The sequence below is a fragment of the Balaenoptera musculus genome, chromosome 1, assembly GCF_009873245.2.
Source record: "Balaenoptera musculus isolate JJ_BM4_2016_0621 chromosome 1, mBalMus1.pri.v3, whole genome shotgun sequence".
In the NCBI taxonomy this organism is placed as follows: domain Eukaryota; kingdom Metazoa; phylum Chordata; class Mammalia; order Artiodactyla; family Balaenopteridae; genus Balaenoptera; species Balaenoptera musculus.
In genome coordinates, this window is record NC_045785.1 from 112,336,783 (window position 1) to 112,361,956 (window position 25,174).

At 45.7% G+C, this 25,174-nt stretch overlaps 1 protein-coding gene across 10 annotated transcripts in view; it reads right to left on the minus strand.

Annotated features, from left to right (window-relative positions):
* ADAR (adenosine deaminase RNA specific) overlaps positions 1-25,174 on the minus strand; it is a 36,379-nt gene that overhangs the window by 6,341 nt on the left and 4,864 nt on the right. For 2 of the 10 annotated variants that reach the window (XM_036853891.1, XM_036853879.1), the window contains exons 2-9: positions 11,016-12,451; positions 8,972-9,155; positions 8,320-8,468; positions 7,593-7,737; positions 7,276-7,466; positions 1,527-1,674; positions 1,013-1,184; positions 613-706 (exon numbers count right to left, since the gene is read on the minus strand). In XM_036853891.1, coding sequence (XP_036709786.1) covers positions 613-706; positions 1,013-1,184; positions 1,527-1,674; positions 7,276-7,466; positions 7,593-7,737; positions 8,320-8,468; positions 8,972-9,155; positions 11,016-11,737 — 1,805 coding nt within the window. In that variant the 5' untranslated portion in view covers positions 11,738-12,451. Of the gene's footprint in view, positions 1-612; positions 707-1,012; positions 1,185-1,448; positions 1,675-7,275; positions 7,467-7,592; positions 7,738-8,319; positions 8,469-8,971; positions 9,156-11,015; positions 12,452-16,142; positions 16,307-25,174 lie in introns of those variants that run through there. The other 8 variants (XM_036853870.1, XM_036853862.1, XR_005020095.1 and 5 more) reach the window with 7 other exon arrangements.

The following is a 25,174-nucleotide window of genomic DNA, read 5'->3' on the forward strand; positions in this document are numbered from 1 at the left end:
AAGTCTGGTTAAGAAGACTGATTCTGGGAACAGCAGTTGCTTCTATAATCTGATCCCAAGCAAGGACAAGCCTTAACAGTGCAGACCTTTCAGGGTTTCTCAGGTTGAAAGAGTTGGTAGGAAATTCTCCATGGGAGACCTCAGCATTTCTTAAAGCTAAGTTAGCCTTTCAGGTCAGTTCCATTTCTGCCAAGAGCTTCTCGCTCTGGCAGCTGCAGGGATTCTAGGGCAGAACAAACTGATTCAAGGACTATAGGGGGCTGTTGCTTCTCTCCCTTCATAAATTAAAGAAAAGGTGAACTGGAGGGGAAAGCTGGCAGGGCAATGGGTTTGTTTGTAGGTCCTCAAATGGAGATGGAAGGCTTCCTCATCCCTACAGCACTGAAGATCAAGAGGTCATTGTGTGCTTTTAAAAAAGGGCTTGAAGCAGAGTTAGCAGAAAAAGAGCTCTTAAACAGCAGGCTGAGTAGGGGCATGTAGCCGGGTCACAGAAGGGATTGATTCTGTAAGACAGGTTCAAATGGACAGGTGAGGCAAAGGCTGACACTGCAGGGTCGAGGACCTGCCCGTCAGGTGGGTGTCAGAGCCGCCACGCCCTGCGATCTCACTCACCTGATGAAGCCTCTCCGGGAGATGATCTCTGCGTGGCAGTCATTGACGGTTTCTCCCTTTAGGCTTAGAGAATCTCCTTTCACACAGCGATTCCCTGGGAAGGCAGTTTAAGCAAATGTGAAATTTCCAAAGGAAAATGATGATGAATAGGGTAGAGGCTGTTTGTTCTTAAAGCCTGAAGGCAGAAACAACCTCAATTTATCAGATCCTGACTCCTGTATTCTTTTCACTAGGAAATGAGAATTCGTTCCCTGCTCTGAATTAACTGTAGCTAAAATGAAATATAAGAAGAGTCTTCTCTCTGCCTTAAATTCACCCACACAGGACCCCAGGAGAGAATGAGGTGCTTCCAGTCACTGCGGGGGGTGGAGAGTTGGGACACATTTCAGAACCCACTTACCTGTCCCCAAGCTGACCACGACACCCAGGTCTTCAGAGTCTTTCTTCATGATGATGGCAGCCAGGATCTTGCGGCCAAGCAAGGAGGGCTGGAAACTGTTGGTGAGAGCATTGAAGCACCGGTGGCTCAGCATGGCTATCTGGTCGTGGAAGGTGCTGCCTGTGAGAGGAAGCTGTGGGGACAGGGGGCCATGTCAGGGCCACCAAGCCTCATCTGTGTCCACCATGTTTCAGAGTGGGCAGGGAGGTCGAGTTCTACTGGACTGGTGGGGTCATCTTTCCCCCTCTCACGTCTAGTGTCCCAGTTCTAGGTTCTACTGAGTCTAATATTAAAGCCTAGGAATAGTTCACATGATAGCAAGTTAAGAGCTGACTCCACCCAGACAGGAGTTAGCAGGACCCCCAAAAAAGATAGCACCAAAAGTAGACGTCTTAACTGTCTTTGGCTGTGCTTCTGGGGACCTTGAGAGGAGGAGCATAGTTCTTCTGAGACTGGCCCCTGTCACTGGGGTTACCTCTGTGAAACCCATGCGCTCTGCCTTCTCGTCCTCCCCAATCAATACGCGGAGGGCCGCATCTGCTGCTTCCTGCTTGCCTTGCTTCTTGCTGTGTGCGCAGACGGCTGGGAACCAGCGACCCCCAACTTTTGCTTGGTAAACGAACCTTGGGGATGAGAAGCAGGGAATAAAGACAAGCACCTTACCCCGACAGCCGCTCCAGAAAAGGGCTGGTTTCGCTCAAGATGCGGCCAGTCTTGCCAACACGTGGCCCCATCACTCTTGACAGCTCTGTTCCTAAGGCAGCATTTCCCAGACTTTGGATATTCATGAATCACAGTGTGATTTCCGCTAGATCCAGATATCACTTGGAGCATTACTACTTAATATTTTTCTCTAAGTTGACTCTTTTTAAATGTAAACACATTTTAAAAGGACACTTCATATCACTACTGTAAATGGAAGATGAGTATCACTTGCCATAAACTGAAGGTGGCTGTAAAACTGACTATGATAAAAATCATGTTTTAAATTCTGACAAGACACTATTACTTGTAAAGGCTCTAGGCCTGTCTTTTATCATAGTGCAGCAAGTATTAGGGAGGGTTTAAAGAAATACTAACACCACATGTGGACTTTCTTCTTAACTAAAGCAAAAATGAGAAGGGAATGACTTTCTCCCTGCTTGCATCACTTTTTTAATGCTCTGTCTGATTTTTTAAGTACCTGACTCCATTTCTTCATTCATTTCCTGATTAGCTCAAGAGGACTTAACCTGGAGAAGTCAGAGAGTCAAGGTCAGCCTTAGCTCAGGGAACCACACCTTTATGAGGAGTTATTTTTCGATTCCTGGAGGCCTTGTGATGGCTAAGGGGAGTGGAGTGTACCCTGGGCACTGGTGGAGCAGGGAAGCAGGCAGTGCTGTTGGGGGGCCCTGCAGTTCCCCTCCCTTCCTGGCTGGGGATCTCCACAAACACATCAGAACATGATGGAGCAAAACAGCCTGGGCAGCAACCAGACAAGGTTTCAAGAATACTAGCTTTTAACCAGATCCTAATCTGCTTTGGGGAACCCAGCTTTGGATAATCCAACTGCATACAACAAAGGTTTCAGTATCAAGATTTATCAGTCAGCTCAGGCAGTGAAAGGAATCAATCTTTACGTTCAGCCTTACTGAGCTTCTCACTATTCCTTGCTTATCCTAAGTAGCTGAATGCCTTTGCCTCTTTCTTTGATGCTGCTGACTGGTTTGTGCAGGCCAGTGGGTTAAAGTTCAGTGAAGTAAGAGGAGAGCGGCATAAAAAGATGTTGAAGAGAGGGGATGGGGGCCAAACCATGTAGGATCTTGACCTGAGGGATCCAGGAGAATTTCATGAGTGTTCTATGAGTTTGAAAAGAGTATGAACTCTTATGCACAAAGATATACACATACATCCATATATGCATATACATACATACAAATATATATATATATATGTATATATATAAAATAAAGTTTGTTAATTGTGCAACTAGAATCCATTAGAGCTGCGTGGTCCAATATGATAGCCACTGGCCACACGAGGCTATTAACTTTAATTAAAATTCAATACAACTAATAATTCAGTTCCCCAGTCACACAGCCGCATTTCAAGTGCTCAGTAACCACATATGGCAAGTGGTTAGCCTTTTTAGTGGAATGCTGGGGACAAGAGCCCGATTGGAATAAATTAAGGAAGTGAAGACAATGAAGACATTGACTACAAACAATTCTTTTGAGAGGTCTGACTGTGAGGGGAGCAGAAAGATGAGGTGGTACCTGGGGGGAGATGTGGGGTCAATGGAAGGTCTTTAGAAGATGGGCACGGGCATGTTTGTAGGCTGATGGGAATGATCCAACAGAGGGAGCAACTGATGATGAGAGAGGGAGATAACTGAAAGAGAGGACGAGAGGGAAGGGATCCAGGGCACAGGGATGGGAGGAAGGATGCTTCCTGCATACTGGTACAGATGTAACGTACAGACGAGGTAGGAAGGTGGATTTGGTGATGGGAAGGTAAGGTGTCTGTCATTTGGTTATTGCTAATTTCTCAATTAGGTGTGAAGTAAGGTCATCAGAGTGAGAAAGAGGGGTTTTGTGGAAATTTGAAGAAAGAGGCAAAGGTCTGAAATGATTTTCTTAGAGTAGGAGAGAAAATGTAGTACAAAAATATAGTAGAGGGCTTTCCTGGCGGTGCAGTGGTTGAAAATCTTCCTGCTAATGCAGGGGACACGGGTTCGAGCCCTGGTCTGGGAAGATCCCACATGCCGCGGAGCAACTAGGCCCGTGAGCCACAACTACTGAGCCTGTGCGTCTGGAGCCTGTGCTCCGCAACAAGAGAGGCCACGATAGTGAGAGGCCCGCGCACCGCGATGAAGAGTGGCCCCCACTTGCCGCAACTAGAGAAAGCCGTCGCACAGAAACGAAGACCCAACACAGCCAAAAAAAAAAAAAAAAACTTAAAAAAAAAAATATATAGTAGGAAAAATGCCGGGGACTTCCCTGGCGGTCCAGTGGCCAACACTCTGCACTCCCAATGCAGGGGCCACAGGTTTGATCCCTGGTTGGGGAACTAAGATCCCACATGTTGCACGGCACGGCCAAAAAAAAAAAAAAATCTGCCAGGAAGAGGACAAAAGTGGGGGTGGGGGGCAAGTGACACTCCCTTCCTTAAAACCCTTCAATGTCTCTCCACTGCTTGTGTGGCTGGAGCATAACATGGCCCACAAGGTAGACCCTCCAGTCTCATCTAGCATCAGGCCTCCACTGTGCTCTCTGCTCCACCCATACTGGCCTTCCTGCAGCCCTTTACCAGCTCTGTGGACTTGGGGGTACTATCTCCTTTGCCTAGAACCCTCCCTCTCTCTTGATCATCCCTAAGATCTCAGCTTAGGCTTCACTTCTCAGGGAAGCCCTCTCCCCTCTCCTTACTGAGTCAAGTCATGCTATGTAGATTCTCACTGCATCACGCAACTGGAGCTCTTTATAATACATATCAAGTATGAGATCTTACATTTCTTTACATGATTATTGATTGATGTCTGACTCCTGTTCTAACAAATACAATGTCCTCTATAAATATCTGTTGAATGCATAAATAAAGTAGGGAGACCAGGAGACTACTGCCTGGTTTAGGTGAGAGAAGACAGTGGCTTACCTGAGAGTGCCGACACTGGAGGCGGAAAGAGGAGGAAGGGATCTGGGACAGAAATTGTAGGTTCAATAAGCAGAACTTAAGGATGGTTTGGCTGAAGGGGGTGAAGGGGATAGGGGAGATGGTCCCCAGGTTTTTGACATTTTACTTAACGTGGAGCCTACATATTCCCTACTAGGAATGCACCTGGGTCACTTATCTTTTTAGTTGATGTTGCAAATAGGGTATTCTCTACTACGTTTTCTAACTGCTTATTACTGTATACAGACAAGTTCTTGACCCTTATACCTCACTTTGTAGTCCCCTGCTCTCCTAAATTCTCCTTTGTCTCTAACATTTCTTTAGTTTTCTCATGAATATTCCAGGTATACTATCATATCATCTGCAAATAATGATAACTTTACCTCCCCTTTCCTCTCTTTACACTTACTTCTTTCTCTAAACTGATTGCATTAGCTGGTAATTCCAGAATGATATTAAATGACGATGACAGTGGCATCCACATCTTCCTCCTGACTTTAATGGGAACAGTTCTAGGTTCAATAATAAGTAAGCTGCTGACTTTGGACTTCAGACTTGTATTTTTATCATTTAAAGGATGTATTCAATAATTTCTATTTTCTTAACAGCTTGGTTTCTTAATCTGAATGGATGCTGAATTTTACTACACATCTTTTTGGAATCTCTGGAGATGATCATGTGGTGTTTCTCCTTTGACCTATTAATGTGGTAAATAATAATAATAATAATAAAAAATATCTTAATGTAGACTAGTCTTTGCACTACATTGAGATACTATTTTTTGCATTTTAGAATGCTCACAGTGTAGAGGAAGAGATTCTTTATACATCGTTGGTGGAAGCAGAAACTGGTATAATTTCACTGGAGGAAAGTTTGGCAAAATTTACCAAAATTTTAAATGCACGTATACATGTTATTCATTGCAGCCTTATTTATAATACCAAAAGTTTGGAAACAATCCAAGTATTCATCAGTAGGGACTGGTTAAATAAATCATGATAAACGCCGTACACTGGAACACTATACTTTGTAGTTATATAGAAAGAGTATAAAGTTACATGAAAAATTTTCTAAGATAATACTTTTATGTGTAAAAAGCAAGCTAGTAATCAATGCATATATGTATTTCTGTGTAACAAAAGGGGGGAATATAATTGCTTGTATTTATATAAAGATACTGTGGAAGAATGTATAATACTGTAAAGTTACTACACGTTGGGGTGTGTGTGTGTGTGTGTGTCTGTGTGTCTGTGTGTGTGTGTGTAGGTAAGAGCTGGGTCAAAGTGAGAATGAGCTTTTTATATTTTTATTTTTGAATAATATTTTTTATTTTGCATCATCTATTACCTATTAAAAAAACCCTTAAAAACCAACGTACATGACTCATGGCCCAGAAATTCCACTCCTGAAAATTTATACTACAGACAAGTTTGTACATGTAAGCAAAGACATACAGTACAAGGATGTTCACTGCAGGAGTGATTCTAAGAGTAAGACCAAAACCAACCTGAATGTCACTGGAAGTTAGTTAAATAAATTACGCCTGGTGGGGCTTCAAACAGAAATAACAACATTTTCCTTCTTAAACTAGGTGGTAAGTAGTTGGGTGTCCACTTTAAGAAGACCTTTTACATCTCTTGTTTGATAAAGCAATTTAAAAATTGTAAGTATCTATTCAATGAAGCATTATGTGGTAGATATATACATGCTTATTTGTAATGACCTCTAAGACACACTGATAAGTAAAGGAGTCAAGGGGTAGAACAGAAGATTATGATATATACTTAACTTTAAAAAACAAAGAGAGGGCTTCCCTGGTGGCGCAGTGGTTAAGAATCTGCCTGCCAATGCAGGGGACATGGGTTCGAGCCCTGGTCCGGGAAGACCCCACATGCCGCGGAGCAACTAAGCCCATGAGCCACAACTACAGAGCCTGTGCTCTAGAGCCTACGAGCCACAATTACTGAGCCCACGTGCCACAACTACTGAAGGCTGTGTGCCTAGAGCCTGTGCTCTGCAACAAGAGAAGCCACGATAATGAGAAGCCCACGCACCGCAACGAAGAGTAGCCCCCGCTCACCACAACTAGAGAAAGCCCGTGTGCAGCAACGAAGACCCAACACAGCCAAAAATATATAAATAAATTTATAAAATAAATAAATAAATAAAATAAAAATAAAAAACAAAGAGAAAGGAAAACGTGCTAATATGTGCATGGAAATTTCTAGAAGGACTTAAGAAACTGGTAATAGTGTATGAATCTGGTGAAGGTAACTAGAAGTCTGAGATAGAAATGAGACTTTTCGTTGCACATTTTTTCAATCAGCTTGAATGATTTTCTATGTACATATAAAAATTAGTTTAAAAAAATTAAAAAGGCTCACGCTCACTGGAAGAGTGGCTGTCTTCTCAAGATGGTTGATCTAGTGTCTTCTCGGAGGCCCTGGGGACAGGGCTCCCTCAACATGCCCCTCCTGTCATTCACAGCTAATGCACATCCTCCTTTCTTTCCCTGGGTTATAAGCTGTTCCCACTCTGTGACACACGGCTGTAGCCAGGACAGGAACACTCACTTGGGCTCGTGAGGAGGTCCGGACTGGTCGACCAACTTGAACTCAGCAGCAAAGCCATGGGAGCGGGCGTACTCTAACAGGCCGCCCACGGGGTTGGTGTTCAGGTATCTGACGAGCTCGCTAATCCTCCTGACCTTGTTGGGCATCACCGATTCCAAGTTATCAAATGATTCCGTGTTCATACTTCCAGGCTGAAGGAGAATCAGCCAAAGAGGAATCATAAACACTTAATGGAAACTCTGAGGGGCTCATGGGCAATCCTAAGCCGCTCAGTTGCTAAAAATGACCTGTATCTTTTGAGTAGAAAATGGCCCCACCTGGTCATCAGAAGATGTTGAGCTGGTCGCCTCCCCTTGCAGGGCCTTCATGGCTTCCTCTGCAGCCATCTGCTTTGCCGCCTTCTTGCTGGGGGCACTGGCAGTGGGGAAAGTATGGGTTCCCATTGCAACGCAGTACTGGAACCTGACAGGAGATGAAAGGAGAGGATTAAACTGGTTTTGATGGAAGAGCTTTACCTAGCCTTTGTCAGGTTGTCATCCTTTACGACTTGTAATTTCCTTGCACACATCGCCTCTGTGCCTTGGCTCACGCAGTCACTTCTGCCTTGAAGAGCCGGTGCCTTTCACCCTCCTCCTGCCCCCAGTCTCTCTTAGCCTGGCTGACCCCTATTCAACATTTTTAAGCATCAACCTAATTTCACCTCCTCCAGGAACCCTTCTCTTGAACATGTAAGTCTGCAGAGCCTCAGAGCAGAGAGCTTCTCAGGTACGCCCAGGTCTTGCACCTTTTAGTCCCACCACCAGTAACCTCCAAGCCGTGTATCTCCCTTGTGCTTGGTCCCTGCTTTGCCCTTTGAACTCCTAATCCCAGATTCTCTGCTCCACAAGCAGCAACCATGCTCTCAAGGCCCCCCATTTTCCATATTGAAAACAGGAGTGATTGCTCAGTGAAATAATCTGCCATCTCTGAGGAGGCAAAGAAGAAAATGTATCTCTCTCTTTTTTGAGAAAACCTCAGCAGAGATACATGATACAAGAGATGTACTTGGGGTCATGGGCAGGGCCTTCTCTGGATAGGAGGCGGAATTCACAGGAGCTCCCCAACTTGTGCACACACTCAAGCAATGTAGTGACGGGGTTCTTCCCAGAAAGGAAGGATGTTGCTGAAGGGGTGGTAGTCTGGGACTCTGCAGTCTGGAGAAAATGAGAGACAAAAAAAACAAAAACAAAAACAAAAACAAACTGAGAAAACACTGGCTATTCCATCACAGCAGAGGGAATGGGGATGGGAGAATTTCTTTCGGTCAACTGCATGTTTGGGGCTGGCTTTCTAAAGGAAGAGGGTTGTGGGGATGGATTTTCTAGGCCTTGCAGGAAACAGTAGTTATTTAAATGTTCTTCGTCTCATTTCTTATCTGCCAAGAGAGGAGACTGGATTCAATAATTTTTAACGTCTCTTTCAACCCTGAAATTCTGCAATTCCAGTTAGTTAGGTTGGGAGGGGGCACTAGAACGGGAGCTGGGTATGAGAAGAGGAAAGGTGGGCTGGTGAGGCAGGGGAGAGGGGAGAGTGGGAAGCTGACTCTGACACAGTGGGTTGGGTAGGCTGAGATTGTTTCAAGAGGGTCAGATGAAGTTCTGATACTTCACAGACTTGGAGAGTGAACTGATGTCCTCCCAGAGGGCAGGACACCTACCTTCTCTGATTCTTTCTTCGAGGAACAGTAGTATGAGTCTTCTGACCTTCCACTGTCTTTGGCTTTAGCTTCCTCAAGCAGAACTGTCATGGCTTTCATAGCTGCATCCTGCTTGGCCACTTTCTTGCTGCCAGCTTCAGCTGGGGGAAACTCTCGGCCACTGATGACAACTTGGAATTTAAATCTTGATGGAAAGTGATTAGATGTGTGAACACTAGTCTAGGCCATCCCTTCTGCCCTCTCCAAAGAGATCTTCACCCTGAAATTTCCTGCTACACTAAAGGGGCTTGTTGACTTGTGAAGGAGATGGAGGGTAGGCCAAGGAACTCCTGTCCCTTTGGAGGCTCAGCCTGTTCCTATTTTTTTTGGAAACAAAGCAGCCAGTGACTCTCTCTCCAAGCTCATTAGAGCAAACATAGCCACAGGTGATAGGAAACTAGCTCAAGGGAAACCCACTATCTTTTAGCAATGAATTAAGATCAAGTCTGTACAAAAAATGATGAGCTAAAATCACCATTACAGTCTTGTTAGCAACCAAAGAGCCTTTACCCTAAAGCAATGGTGGTAGACTTGGCCACCTCAAGGGCAGCTCCTAAGGAAAGCGAAGGCTTCTTACAGCGCAGTCTCACACTCCCCAGACACCTACAGGGATCAGATACCTGCCCCTTTTGGGGGCCTATTTTTGTCCCCAACCTACCCTCAGAGATACACCACTCTCACGGTTTCTTTTGAGTCATCCTACAGCTCTATTTGTCTGATGCCTGAGATGAAAGGAATTTCCCCTTGTTATGCAGAGAACCAAAAAGCATTTGTTCTAGGCCTCTGGACTTAGCTTAGACCGTCTCTGTTCAAGCTTTCATATTTGTTCAGCTCTTTGCTCAATCTGGGATTTCATTTAGAAAAGTAGGTCAAATTTCTTATTTCCTGGGTCTTCTGAAATATTTGAGCATGGCATCAATGTTTCTTATAGCTGGAGTCCAAAGAAAGGTTAACCGCAAAACCCACTGCTGTTCCCCAACTCTGGGGAGGGGGATGGTGGGAGAAGAAAGAGAATGACGGCCATCCAGTCTCTACCCCAGACAGAAGCACACCAGTCCTGGCCCTGTCAGCTTCTGGACAGACGCACCCCTCTTCTTAACAGCTCTCCTGCAATGCCATCTCAGTGTCATGAAGACGGTCAGGATAAGGAGGAAGGGTCACCGCTGGGAATCCTTACCCTCAGACACCAGCCTACGGTTAATGTAAAAGTTAGTGGGATCCTCTGCTGGCCTCACTGGCGTGCGGTCACTCAGCTTCAGTGGTTTCAGTTCTCCGCTAGGCCCTGCAGCAGCTCCTGGGCCCACCTGTCTTCCTCAATCTGTCCGCTGGCTTGGAAGAGCCTATGGTGCAGGGCTGGGCCAGCTGTCTGAGTGAGGTAATTTCTGATTTCACAGCTTAGGAGCAGCAGCAAGTGCTAGCCCACCCATCTGTGCAGAGGCGGTGCGTAAAATTAGAACCACCACCTTCAACAGACAGGCAGCCGTGCACCCTACAGCATCCTTTCCCTACGGGAGCGGAGCAGGAGGGGGGTGGGGAGGTGCGGTTTGGACCCGCTGCTACTTAGCAGCACAACCCACCCTTGCTCTCTGTGTGCAGCCTGCCGCTACCCACCTGTTCCTGCACCCCCTGGGGGACTCAGCTCGGGGGGAGGGAGGACGGCACATGGAAGGGGGCGGGAAGGGTGTCAAGTCTTCATTACCTCTGGCCTTAGGAGGCAGGCATAACACTGATGCATGGCAGCTAATCATCTCCAAAGAAGCTTCATTTTAGCCAAGGCTGCCAACCTCCCCCTTGCTCAGCCAAGATTTTGGCTGGGCTGAGGTCTACATTCCCTGCTCAAGATGTGGAGGAAGGGCCAGACAAGGGTGATTCAGCCCACAGGCAGAAAAAAAGAGGGAAAAGACAGGGGCCACCAACTGGCACTGCTCATGAGTCAGCCAAGACTCCATCAGGAGCAAGAGCGCCTGACCCCAACCGTAGGCACAAATCCTGGGTGGTCTCTTACCGAGGTTCATGGGGTGGTCCACTCTGCTCTATCAGGTTGAACTCACAGGTCTGACTAGCGAACTGAGCATATTCTAACAGGCCGCTGATGGGGTTCTTCAGCTGACACTCTGCCAGTTTCTTGTAGGGTGAACACCGTGGTAAGCCATGACTGTAGAAGGAGGGCATCTCCATGATGGCTCGAAACTCACCTGGTGCTGCGTGGATACTATTCAAGTCATCTGGGATGTCATCTGTGGCCCACTGGCCATTTTCAAAGTCAACATACCCTGTTTTGGAGGGGCCATTGTCATGAACAGGTGGTTTCGGTTTCAGTCTTATTGGTTCTGGTGTGACCTCTTGCCTAGTTTCTAACTTTACGACGGGTTCCTGCCCGTTCTCCACTTTTTCTGTGGTGACCATGCTGTTTGAGGCATCTGACGCAGGTAAATTGCAAGTGGGGAGCTCTGCGATTTTTCTGGTCTCCTGGATAGCAGCTTGAGTGGTTTCCGGAACGTTGTTTGCGTTTCTCTTGATCTGTATCCTCTCCCGCTTCTTATCGGTCAAATGCCATATGGGAGGGGTCGTCCCTTGCCTGTAGACGTCCCCCTGCCTTTCCAAGTCAATCAGCATGGCAGTCACATCTCGGGCCTTGGTGAAGCCAATGTTTTTAGCCAAATTCAGGGCAGAGGAGCTGGACACATTAAACAGGTAATCGCAGATCTTTTCCTTGATCTCAGCCATGTCGAGAGGCTCAGGAGGATCTTCCAAGCCAGATGTGAAGCTTCTGTCTTCAGTTTCCAAACTGAAGTCTGAGCTTGGAGCTCCCTGGCTATGACTGTCTGCTCTCGCTACTTGGCTGGGCTGGTTCCAAGCCTGAACCGGAACTGAAAGTCTCCACAAAGGGGGCGTTCCTGCCTCCCGATGCAGCTTCCCCTTCTTTGCCAGAGAGTATAAAACTTGATTGATTTCCTTCTTTTGGGCTTGGAGCTTCCCAGCCAGATCATGCGCTGTGGTGGCCTTCCCTTCCCCAAGCTCCGCCAAGAGCTTTAAGATCCTTTGTTCCTGATCCTGGCTGATAGTCAGTTCCTGGAAACGTGCGGAGAGCCTATCAACACCGCTCCATGGCCGAACCCGGCCACGTGGGAAAGGATGCTGGAACCCTCTTGGGAGCACCTGACTTCTGAGAGGCACGCCCCTGGGGACACCCGGGATCTCAAAGTACCCACCTCTGACAGGTGGTCCTGGAAACCTTAGCCTGAGTCCAGGGAGGAACAGTGGCAGTGATGGTGCCTGTTTTCCAATTAGGGGTGCTTCTGGGAGTTGCCCCTTGAGAAACTCTATTTGCTGGAGCTGGAAACTATTAGGATAAGATCCCAGCCCCGGCTGCTGGTGTCTGAGCTTGCTGTGCTCATAGCCTTGAACGGGATGGGTTTGGTATCTGTTGAGGGAACACCCCTGCAGAACAAGAAGATGGAAAAGAAAGTGAATTGGGACTGCAGCAGTGAGCCTGTCCCTCCCCCCTGCCTGGGGTGGGTGTGAGGGTCGCGCCTGATTCCTAATAAGCTGAGAAGGCAAGTGAGACGTGGGCTTGTGACCTAGCTAGGGTGGCCCGCCCACCTCATAAGTACTACCTGTGGACCCAACAGAGGGAGGAGATGGAAGAGCAGGAAGCAAGACGTATAGAGTCACAGTGCTCGCCATTCTGGTAAACGGGTGGCGGTCTGAAAGAAGATGGCGTAGCTTGTGGCCTACAGAACCGGGTTCTGAAGACACGCTGTGGAAGCAGCTATTGGGAAGTAGCTAAGGGGGTGTGGGAGGCTAGGGCCGAGGTATCCAGGAAGAGACGCTGCCAACTCCGCACACCAGGGGAGCCTGGTGGTTTGGGTAGAAGTGCCCAGTGTCCCTTCCAAGCCTGGGCACCACACTGAAGGACGAGAACCATGTGCCTTTTTTCTAAGGACAAAAGGGACCCTGGGGGTGTCAGTAAATACCTTGCTGCCCGTCCCCGGGGCTTGCATATCTAGGAACAATGATTCCTCACGCTCACATCCCCCTTGTGTGATTCTCCTGAAGGCTACAGGGACCTGCAGGCAGCTGCGTCCCTTTCTTCAATAACTTCAGCCTTCTACTCCCCGACCCCTGCCCCCCGTCACCATGAGGGGATTTAGCACTCTTGCTGGTCAAGCTCATGGCATGCTCGCTGCACATCTCCTTAGTGCGGCTCCAGTGATGGCCACCTCCACCTTTCAGCCACATAAGTGGCTTGTGCGGCTCCTCATTCAATCTCACTGTTACTTGAGCCGGGCCACTATCAAACCTCAAACCCTGAAACTTTTCCAGGGTCAGTGAACTTTTTCTGTAAAGGGCCGGAGGGGCATTCAACTGTAGCACAAAAGCAGCCACAGGCAAAATGTAAAACTTCCTTTACAAAACCAAGGGGAAGGCTGCACTTGGCCCGCGGGCCGCAGTTTGCGGACTCCTGCTCTTCTCAGCCGGCAACTTCCCTGTGTTTCTACCTCCATCCCTGTAGCTGCAGGTCAGCCACTCCTGGTTTGTCTCCATTCTGGCTTCACACACCTCCTCATTCAGCCTGGATCTCACGGTCAGTTCCCTTCACCACCCAAGGCCCACTGTCCCCTTTTTCTGTTCCAAAGCTTCCAAATGGTGCTGGAGGAGGATACCGCCGCACCACGCTAATGGGGCCATATAAATTCCTCCTCTTGAACTTCTGTTAGGTTTTCACAGCTGTTTGGTGGTCAATTCAGTACAACAAACATGCGCTGACTCAATGTGGATTGAGCTCTCTTCTTTAAAAATTCTCCTCCAATGGCTTGGCTACCACCTGTGCTGAAGCTTAAGACCTGAATTTTCAAATGCCTAGACGATCTGTCTGTCCCCTTAGATATCCTGCCATTACCTCAAATGCCACACATTCTGAACCAAATTACTCTTTTCCCTCAATCCAGACCCTTCTCCTGTGGTTCTTATTACTGTTAATGGCAGCATTCTCCTCTGAGTTATTAAGGCTGGAAACCTGAGTCATCTTTTCTGCCTGCCTTCCTTCCTCCCTCCCTCCCTCATCTCCCACACCTCACCAGGTAGTTGCCAAGTCCTACCTTGTCTACCACCTCTATCTTTTCTCTTAAACGTGTCTTTTTCCAGTTCTAGACCCTCATTACCTCTCACATGGGCTACCACAAGTGCCTCTCATCTTTCCATCCCTCTACATTCCAGTGCAACGTGCCTGCTTTTCCCCCTACTGCCACCTATTACAACTTGCTACAGATCTCTCTAAATGCCACCTTCTTCAGACTTCCGACTCCCCCCCGCCGCCCCCATGAGAGTTTCCTCTCCTTGAACTCCTCCCATCCAGCACCTGTTACACCACTTACTTTACCTTTTATCATAGCTACTGATTTTTTTTAATGGCACATATAGATTGTAGTGTGTCTGAAAGGTGATTAACAATATTAGGTGCCCTAGAAATTATACTCAGCTCTCCACTCTCAATATTCCCCATGTAGTATTGATGGGGGGCTGCAGTCAATTCGACAGTAAGCCCCTGGGGGACAAGGACTACACTTCAGTTATCTTTGCATCCCTAGCACCTAAGGCAGCACCTGGAACAAAGCTGATCCTGAACCAATGTCTGCACGAACAAGACATCGCTAGACATGAATTCCATCTCTTTTCTTGCTCCTCTTGCTTCACACAACCCCCCTATCCCCACCTGGGGCCAAGGTATATGTGAGTACAGACGGTGAGTGTCTGGCTCACAGGACTCAAAAGGATAAATGAATTTGTTAACAATAGCTATTTTAGGGAAAAATTAGAGGGAGATTATTAATTTTTTCCTTATACCCCCTAAAATCTCCTACAAGGGAAACCAAGCCAAACCACCACTTGAGAACAGCCATTTGGAGGAGAGCCACTGAATGGCAGTGAGAGCAAAGAAAGTGAGAAACCAACCTCCATGGAGATCATTCCTAAATCCCTCAACATCTCCACTCACCCAACTTCATGCCTATGTACTATACAAACTATGTAACAAGCCACTTAACATTCACTGCTCTGCAAAATTTCACTTTAATCTATTCTCATATATTTAGGATTAAGAGACAAGCCCCCCATCTTTACCACATGGGCTCCAAAGGGTAGTATATTGGTTTGCATAAAGAAATGCTTTTCCTGTAAGTCAGGTGTCCCTAATCTTTTTAAAGAAGGGAAAAATATATATACACATGCACACACATATGTATGTATACATACCACACACACATATATATACGTGTGTACATATACTTTATATATATTTAAAATCGAGGTATATTTACATATAGTAAAATGTACTGTTAGTGTATAATTCTATGAGTTTTGACCATATAGAGTCAAGGCACACACAGCCTTATAACTACCACTCAGATCAAGATGTAGAACATTTCCATTTCCCAAAAACGTTTTCTCATGCACTTTGCAATCAATTCCTTTCCCCACACACAGCCCCTGTCAACCACTGATCTGTCTTGTCTCTCTAGCTTTGCTTTTTCCAGAATGTCATCTAAATGGATTCATACAGTATGCAGTCTTTTGAGTCCAGCTTCTTTTGCTTAGCATCATGAATCTGAAATTTGTCCATGTTGTTGCATATAGCAATAGTTCCTGCCCTTTTTTGCCTAGCAGTTTTCCATTATATTGATATACCAGTTTTTAGAGATAATGAATAAAGCCACTATAAACGTTCTCCTACAGGTTAAGAAGGAGAGGAGACGCTAAAAGTAAAGCATGTTGTCCAAGTGGGGCTAAAGGAGGCGTGAGCATACATGGGGTCCTAGCAGAAAAGAAGAGGGGGACTGTCTTGACCTGGGCTCAGGCCTTGTTCCTCAGAAGGGGGGAGGGGAGTGCATTTTCCCCACAAATCCTCTTCCACGCCTTGCTCGACACAATTAGCAAGATACAAATTCCTAAATTCCTAGAACATAAATTTTGCTTGGCAAGAAAACACACACACACACTCTCTCTCTCTCTCACACACACACACACACAACGCGCATATGTCATGCATGAAAACAGGAGCGTAGGGAGGTAGATGAGCCAGGGCGAGCAAGTTGCAGGTGGCCCGCTCTGGGCTCTGACCCCAGCGGCTTACCTGCCTCGGGTCCATGGCGCGCCCGAGGCATGTCCCGGTGTCCGCCCGCCGTGACCCTCCCCGAGAGGGACCCTTCCCAACGCGGGTCGTCGGCCTCCAAGACACAAGAGGCTCCTCTGGAATCGGGACAGGCCCAGGCAGGCGGGGAGCAGGGCTGTGAAACGGCTCCGGGTCAATTTCACTTTCGTTTCTTCAGAAGGACCTCCCTCTTTGGAAAGTTTGGCCGAGGGGCGGGGCTTGGGCAAAGCTAGCGTGAGCCGTCTGGTTTCAGGCCGGTAACAAGTTTAATCCCTTCCTTGCATGAGAACTGGGCAAGATACTCTTTTTTAGGAAAACAGCTATAAATACTGAGCTCATTATTCCCCTCATGGCCTTCTCAGGAATACATGGGATAAAGCAAACGGAGAACAAAGCCACCCTGCGAAGCCTAGCGCTGGAGAAACAGCCTGAGGTTCTGTCCTCTTACTCCCAGGTCCATACTAACGTGACCTCGTGTCTCTAATGTGGCAGTGCGGGGGGGGGGGGGGGGGGAGGGGGGGAGGGGTGGCGAACTCTTCAGATGACTAACGTCCTCACTGTGGACTTTACTCATACTGTAGCATATTAACTGACGCGACCACGTAACAGCCAATATATAGTAGCAAGATAATGATACCAGCAACTGAACAGTAAAGGATCTACATCATAAAACCATCCCACCTTTCAGCATCCACCATCCAGGCAAGGGTTAAATCCTTTACAGGCCTGATCGCTCTCTCTCTTTTTTTTTGGACGCGCCAGTGCACCCTGCAATGCAAGTGCGGAGTCTTAACCGCTGGACCGCCAGGGAAGACCCACCTTATCTCCTTAATCTTCACAACACCTCTGCCAGGTAGGCATTATTCCCAAATTACAGATGTGGAAATGGAGGCTCCACTGGGACCATGCTGCTGCTAAATCCAGGTCTGACTGCGGAAAGTCACTCTACACTTGCTCAGGTTACACCATGGCTTTCCAAAAGATAACTTTTGTTATCAATGGACTTCATGATCAGGCTTATATATCTGCTGTTTTGTCCAAGATGTCTAGGAAAAGATTCTGTAGATCAATTCTATTGCTCGACAGCTCCCCTCCCCCCTCACCTGTGAGAAATTTTTTTCTGTATTTAATTTCAATTTTATCCCCACTGTGTGAATGAAAAATATCGCCTGTCATATCCGTAAACAAAGGATGTTGCGGCCATCAAGCCATCACGTTACAGCCGCCCCAACGGTGAGCCCTGAGGGAGCTCAGGGTGAGAAAACACAGCGTATATCTGGTTTTCTGTAATTAGCAGTAATCTGTTGATGTTCCGACTACCTGGTCTTTGCTGCAAAAACTCCTATATATCCTGGCTCCCTCCCTTGCGTCTCTGGAGCAGTCTCTCAGAGTTATCTGAGATGCTGTGTCCTGGGCTTAAGTCCTCAGTTTTGTCCACCAAATAAAACATAACTCTCAACTTTTAGGCTGTGCATTTTTTTCAGTCGACAACTGCTTATGAGATTTACAAGGCAGTCCCTTCACAGCACTGTCTCCAGCTGATGCCCTTTCTCACTGTCCTCTCACTCCATTCACCCTAAGTGTTAGCCCCCCTCCCCAACTTCTCATTTCTAGGGTGGCATGTACTTTCCCTCTCCATGCCTTTGCGCATTCTATTCCTTTGCCTTGAATGTACTTCCTCCACTGCTTCTGGTGAAAGTCTTTCAAGATCTGCTTCAAATATTACCTCCTAGGGAAGCTTTGCCCCACTCTGGGTGGGGGAGTGGGTGCAATTCGTGGTTCCTTATTTTGTGCTTCTCTCTTACTCAACACTTACCCCTACTAGAGCACTTTCACCATCCTCTGAAAATGCCTCATTCATTCATTTAACAGAGACTTTACTAAGCACCTAATGTGTGCCAGATACTGTGTAAAGCACTGAGGACATGACACAAATAAAAGTCCTGTCCCTTCAGCTAACAGTCAGCGTAGTGGAGGAGACTGATGCGTCAACGATTATCACAATGTTATGAACTACTTGTTTATGTATCTGCCTTTAGAGCTGTAAAGTCTTCTCCTTGTGGCAGGGAACATCCCCACATCCCCTGCATAGTGACCTTCAGAGTTATAGTTAGTTGAATGAATAACTGACTGCTCGGTAGAAAAAACAATGGGCCAAACAGTGACGTGGGAATGTCACAAGAAGAAATTAAAAATATCAGCCAGCACACATAAGAAACGGTACTCAATTTCATCATGTTAGGGAAATGCACAGCAAAGCCTCAGTGAGTTACCGTCCGTCCGTCAAACAGGCACATTAACCATCTGATCAGAGCAGGTGGGAGCAGGGGGGAAAGCAGAGCAGCTCCTAGTCACCACAGGAAACCTGGGAAAAGGGTGAATGTACACACCCTGCAATTTAGCAATTCCACTCCTAGACCAGGATACACATACAAGAAGTTGGTAGTTGCATTATTCATAACAGCTCCCAACCTGAAACAACCCAAATGTTCATCAAAAGGAAAATGGATAAATGGTGGCATTTGCCTATGATAGAATATTATACAGAAGCAAAAATGAAAGAACTATAACCACATGCAACAAGGTGGCTAATTATCTAAACATGACACTGAGTGAAAGAAGCCATACACATCCTACATTGTTTTACTTACATAAAGTCCCAAACCAGGCAAAACAACTATAGTATACACTGCATAAAAGACAGGATGGTGGTTATCTCTAGGGAGGGAGGAGGGGTTTTGCCTGGGAAGGAAAGTTCTGGGTGCCGGTGATGTTCTAGTTCTTGACTTGGGTGGTAGCTACATAGATGGCTCTCTAATAATTCCTTAAGTTATACACTGACGCTTTCTGTACCTTTCTGTATGTATGTGCTGTACTTCACAATTTTAAAAGGTTAAAAACAACAGCAAACTCTCCCTGTAGCAATTCCAGCTTACCTCCCCATGTTCTACTTTTCATTTAAGTATAATGAAGTGAGTTACGTCTTACCTCTGCTTTCTTGCCTTCAAGCTAAACAATCCCAAAGCCTTTAACCCTTCTACAAGAATGATCCAGGGACTTCCCTGGGGGTCCAGTGGTTGAGAATCTGCCTTCCAATGCAGGGGACGCAGGGTCGATCCCTGGTCTGGGAACTAAGATCCCACATGCCGTGGGGCAACTAAGCCCGCGCGCCACAACTACTGAGCCTACGCGCTCTAGAGCCCGTGCACCTCAACTAGAGAGAAGCCCGTGTGCCACAATGAAAGATCCCGCGCGCCGCAACTAAGACCTGACACAGCCAAATAAATAAATAAATTAAAAAAAAAAAAAAGAAGATCCAGAGAAGCAGTAATCAGAGCTACTGTGCACGGGAAGCTGCACCGCTGCTGCCTCCATGGCTTTGAATCGAACCTAGGATGCAGTGGTGAAGCAGGGAGGGGAAATATGTTTCCTCAACAGAGGTTCAGTTCATGCCTTGAAAGAATAACAACTGCTCTTGTCATTTAATCTCAGCAGCTCGAGTAACTGCAGACAGAGTTATTCATAAACATTTCATCTTCTCCCCATCAGGGATTGTTTCAGCTCCCACAGGGTTGTGAGGTGGTGACATCAGTCTTTGTGCTGTTCTGTTGTAGGGGCTTGAGGAGTTGGATGAGGCTCTTTTAAAAATTAACCAAAAGTAACAGGTTCATTGCAAAAAGTTTCAGAAAATACAGATGAGCAAACACTGTCAAAGTTACCCCTAAATCTCCATTGTTAATTCACTGGTGTCCACCCTTGCTGTTTTCCCTGTGCATAAAGCCTCCATGGACACACAGGCACAGCTCTCCTAACACTGGGGCTGTTCCAGCTCCTGGGGCTCCCCAGGAGCCTGTGTCTGCTGCTCAGCTGTGAAGTAACCCCAAATGCAAGACCTCCTGTGAACATACTACCTAGGGCTACTTGCTAACCATCACCTAAGTGATTAAGAGTTACCATCTAAAATTAGGTATTACAGAAAAAGCCCCCCATTCGGTGTTCTCAGAAATCTGGCTGCCACAGAACACTGCCAAGCTCTGGCTCCATGTGTGCCTGCAGGGGCCTGGACTTCACCAATTATGGGGAAGGACGCATTATCATCTGGGTTACTGGGCTGGTTTTAGTTTCCAGTCCCTGCTATTCTTGCTTTTATGCTATAAATATAACTGTTAGTCTTCTTTGTAATGATTAATTTGGCTTGCGGATTTTCTGTTTAACCTTACTGTGTGCAGGGGTGCATATTTACAACAACAGTCTTTTTAGTCTGTAATTTCCTATAACCAAACTTTACTGCACATATGGGCTACATCCAATTGGATCATCTATCTCCCTACTGTAAAGCAGATGTCTGCAAACTCCTTCAGTATTTGCTCATACAGCAGATACTGCAACAGAAATGTACTGACTGTGAATGTGTGCTACTGAACTTGCAACACATTATCAAAAAAGTAATGAATTACTGAGGTATTTTTAAGTACTAGGGCACTATTTTAGAGTAGGATCTGTACAAAAATAAACTCATGTTCTTAACTTAACTCCTAGGAAATACATAAGAAGCAATTCGTAGAGTTGCTAGGCATAAATTTATTGCCTTCCTTTTTTTGTTTTTGTTGTTTCTCTTTCAATATATCATTGGGTTTTTTATTCCACTAAACAGCTACTGCCACATGAACATAATTTTCACAATTTACAGGGTCTTCCTATAATAACCCGACTTGCTTTGATAACCTATAAGGCAGAATAGCGAAGTTGCCCAACTGGCTGAGCAGTGCTCCACAGCTGTCTTTATGCTGATTTATATTCTATTGAGGTTAATGACTAGACTGGCTTTTGAAGTTACAAGAAAGCAAGAGATGCCTCAGGTACCCCCAGAAGAAACAGAGGTCTCCAGAAGTGGGTAAGTGCCTCTACCCAAAGTTATCCAGTAAATGAAAGAAGAAAATGGTATTTATCAAACCATCTATAGGCATTGTGATAAGTATTACCATATTTTAAAGATATATTGGTAATAATGTCAAAACAATACTAATAATAATGGCTAACATGCCTGTGCTGAATATTTTACATGCAAGTTTAAACAGTGAATGTACATTTAGTCTCATAACCACCCCACAAGATGACTCTACATAGCTTGTGGTCTTATGCAATAAGTCCTGACACCCTGAAACCACCTCTTCCATGCTAGGTGGTCTGGCATGCAGCACCTGACTGACGTCTAGTTTGGCTCTGGCCAGCAAAGAGGTTCAGCTACTGGGCCACACGTGGGTTCCGCTGAGCCGGAGTCCAAAGGGGGGGACCTCCCTCTCACTCTTGCCTTCTCTTCCTTCTCACCCCTAGGACCTAGCCTATGAGTGGCTGGGCTCAGTCCCAGCTTCCTGCAAGGGCAGTGTCCCCATCTCCATGGCTTGTAGGAAGCAGAGGAGACAAGTGCAGTCCTGTTCTAGGCAGGCCTGAGGGCAGCCTCTGCCCACAAGTTCTGCAGTGTTTCCTGGGGAAGTGGGCCGATTTCAGCAACAGCCAATCGCAGAAAGCTGACTTGCCAAGTGGCCAATTCCCTGAATAACCGATTTACTAAACTACCAATATGAAAAAGACTTTACCTTTTTCTTTAAGCTCTCTAGTCTTAATTGACCAGTTTTTATTCTTTCTTCACAACAGTATTAGGGGGAATGTACTCTGCCCGTCTCCCTGAAGCTGAAGAGCTGGAGATTGAGGAGGAGACCGGGGGACAGTGGGAGGGGGCAAGGTTTAGGGGCTTTTGTGGAACTGAATTTCAGCGTATTGATTTTCTGAGAATTGACCTAGAGCTATTTCCAGATGACCACAATCCTCTTCCCAAAGGGAATGAATAAGGCTTTGCTATTCCTAACATATGACTTTAAAAGCATTTCCTTCAGCATCGACAAGTTCAGAAAAATTTCCATCTACGCACACAGAGGAGAAGGTGCGTGAAGACGGTGAAGACGTAGCAGAGAGAGATTTGAAGACACTGGCCTTGAAGGCTGGAGTGATACGGCCACAAGTCAAGCAATGCAGGCAGCCACCAGAAGCTGGCAGGGGCAAGGACCGATTCTCCCGTAGAGGCCCTGGAGGGAGCACAGCCCTGTAACACCTCGACTTCCTCCCAGTGAACTGACTTCAGATTTCTAGCCTCCAGAACTGTGAGAGAATAAACTTCTATGGTTTTAAGCCACCAAATCTGTGGTAATTTGTTATTGCAGCTGTAGGAAACTAATACACCATCCTCGACAGGCTGTGCACATCAGGGAGCTCCCGGCACAGGACTAGCACAGACCTTGCTGTGCAGCCAGGGATTTCTGCATTTGGGGCTATCGAGGAAAAAGGCGGCAACAGACCAGCAGACCAGCTGGCATAGACGATGTGCACAGCCACAATTTCCACTTTTTTGTTAAACCAAACAGTACAGCCTTCTCATTACTGTCCAGCAGAACTAGAGCTTTTTGTTTTATTTGAAGAAAAGGATATTTCTGTAATATAACAAAGACTACCTATCATAAACTGACAGCCAATATCATATTTAAAATGGAATAGTTAGGCATTCCCACTAAAATAAGAAATAAAATAAGGAGGGCCACCATTACCACTGTTATCTTATCTCCTCAATTCTGAGATGTACTCCAAACATTTCTGATATTGGGATGTGAATGACATGCATTTACATTATATATCGGTATATTTTGACTAGCAGCCCCTAAAAGCTATTATTAAGTTGACAGCATGTTCTTATGCTCAGTGGTCTTAGAATCAAAGAAATATGGTATTTAACATTATTTTGAAAATCCTAGCATATTCTGTAACACAAAACAGAAATAAGAGATAAATTATTAAAAAAGGAAAGAAAAACATTATTTGCAGATGATAATATCGTAACCCTTGTTGCTCCAAGAAGATTAAATGAGAACTCTTGGACCACCATCAGTTAAGGAATATGGCTGGATATAAGAGAAATATACAAAACACAACCCTTCCTTATATGAAAAATACTATATTCTTAACAGCAAATAAAACATTAAAAAAGAAAAGGGAAACATCTAGGAATAATCCTAAGAAATGTGAGGAGCCTACATGTGGAAAAGTACAAAACTCTGTTGAGGAATACCTGTCTTAAATAGACGGATACACCAGCTCCAAATGTGATGGCGGAATAGTTTATGAATGCCAATTAGTGCCAAATTAAATAACAGTTTATTGCAAATTCTAATGAGGTTAGGGGCAGTAAGGAGTGGATACCTGACAAAATGATTAAAGTTCAAGTGCAAGAACAAACAGGCAAGAATAGCCAAAATATTTTTAAGAGGACAGCCATACTGATTAAATCAAAGCAGTACTGGTATAATACAGGAATGGTGCTACAGCCTAATAGAGCAGAACCACTTTTCCCCCAATAGACCCAAGTGTGTGTACAGATCCAATGCATGATAGGAGCCAAAAGCAGCAGTGAGGGGAAGAAGGATTAGTCTATAGATGGAACTTGGCTAATTGATAGGCTTTTTGGAAAGAAAGATCTATTCAGAGTCTTGCCTTATATTAATAAACCAAAATAAATTACAAATGGATTAAAGGATTATTTGTGAAGTATTTTAAATAAAAACACTAAAAAACAAAAGTCTTTGTGTATGACTTGACCTGTTTCACAGCAATGGAAGACATCACAAAGGAGAAGACTGACATCTGTTCACTGCAGATAAATTTTTGTACTTCAAAATAGTGACATGATGTTTGAAAATGTTCACAGAAAAAAGTTTTTAAAAAGAGACATTAATAAAAAAATGAAAATGGACAGGGAATCACAGTTACAACACATCATACACAGGACAGAGTTAATATGTATATGTGTATATATAAAGCCCACATACCTAGATAAGACAGCATGTACATATGGAGTGCTCATATGGGCCAGCACTGTAGTTTATCTTTTATTTTTTATTATTAATTTTTCTGGTTGCACCGGGTCTTAGTTGCGGCTCACGGGCTCCTTAGTTGAGGCATGCGAACTCTTAGTTGCGGCATGCATGTGGGATCTAGCTCCCTGACCGGGGATCAAACCCAGGTCCCCTGCATTGGGAGCATGGAGTCTTAGCCACTGGACCACCAGGGAAGTCCCTGTACTTTATCTTTTAATTTTCACAACCACCTTATGAGAGAGGTACACTGTTACTGTCCCCATGTTACAGCATGAAAAGCTGAGGTAGGCCAAAGTTGTTCGAGATAACACAGCCAGTAACAGGCTGAGCCAGGATTCAGACTCAAGGCATTTTGGCTCCAGAGCGGGTGCTCTTGGCCATCACACTGCCCCCACTAACTCTGCAGTAGATAAAAAAGCCAATTCCCAAAAAAGGAAGTGCAAATGCCTGTCAAATGCTTGGGGAAATATTCAGTTACACTTGTAATATGTTTTACGTTTTCATTCATAAAATTAGCAATTAAAAAAAAATGACCCAGTGCCAGGTGGGGAGATTCCATGGCTACCTTCACAATCTAATCTTGGACTCTAGGAATCCCCTCTGGCCCCCTCCAAAATGTTCTCAAAGATGGTTAGGTCACCATCACCTCCCTTCTTTAACCCTTTATTGGCTACATGTTACTCTTGGGATAAAGGCCCAAGTCCATAACAAGGTCGGCTGTGCACTCCCACTCTCCAGCCAAGCCTATCCTCCCATACTTCACAAAAGGCACCTTCCATCCTGTTTGCCCAATAGCCACAGAGCACTCTTGCAGCCTCGAAAAAGCCAAGTCGTAGACTGTTTTCTCCTCCAGTCCTGTCCCTATGCCAGACGGCATATAGAGTTTATAGTATCCATAACCCTAGGAAGCTTCCTTCATAATCCTTATCAGTAGCTGTAGTTACACAATTGCATGATCTTTGTCTGTCTGTCCTGAGCAGTACTAGCCTTGTATCCCCCATGACCGAGCACAGTGCTTTGGCTATAAAAGGTATTCAACAAATATTTGTCAAAGGAATATACATTAATGATTGAATGAAAGAAAGAGGAGGG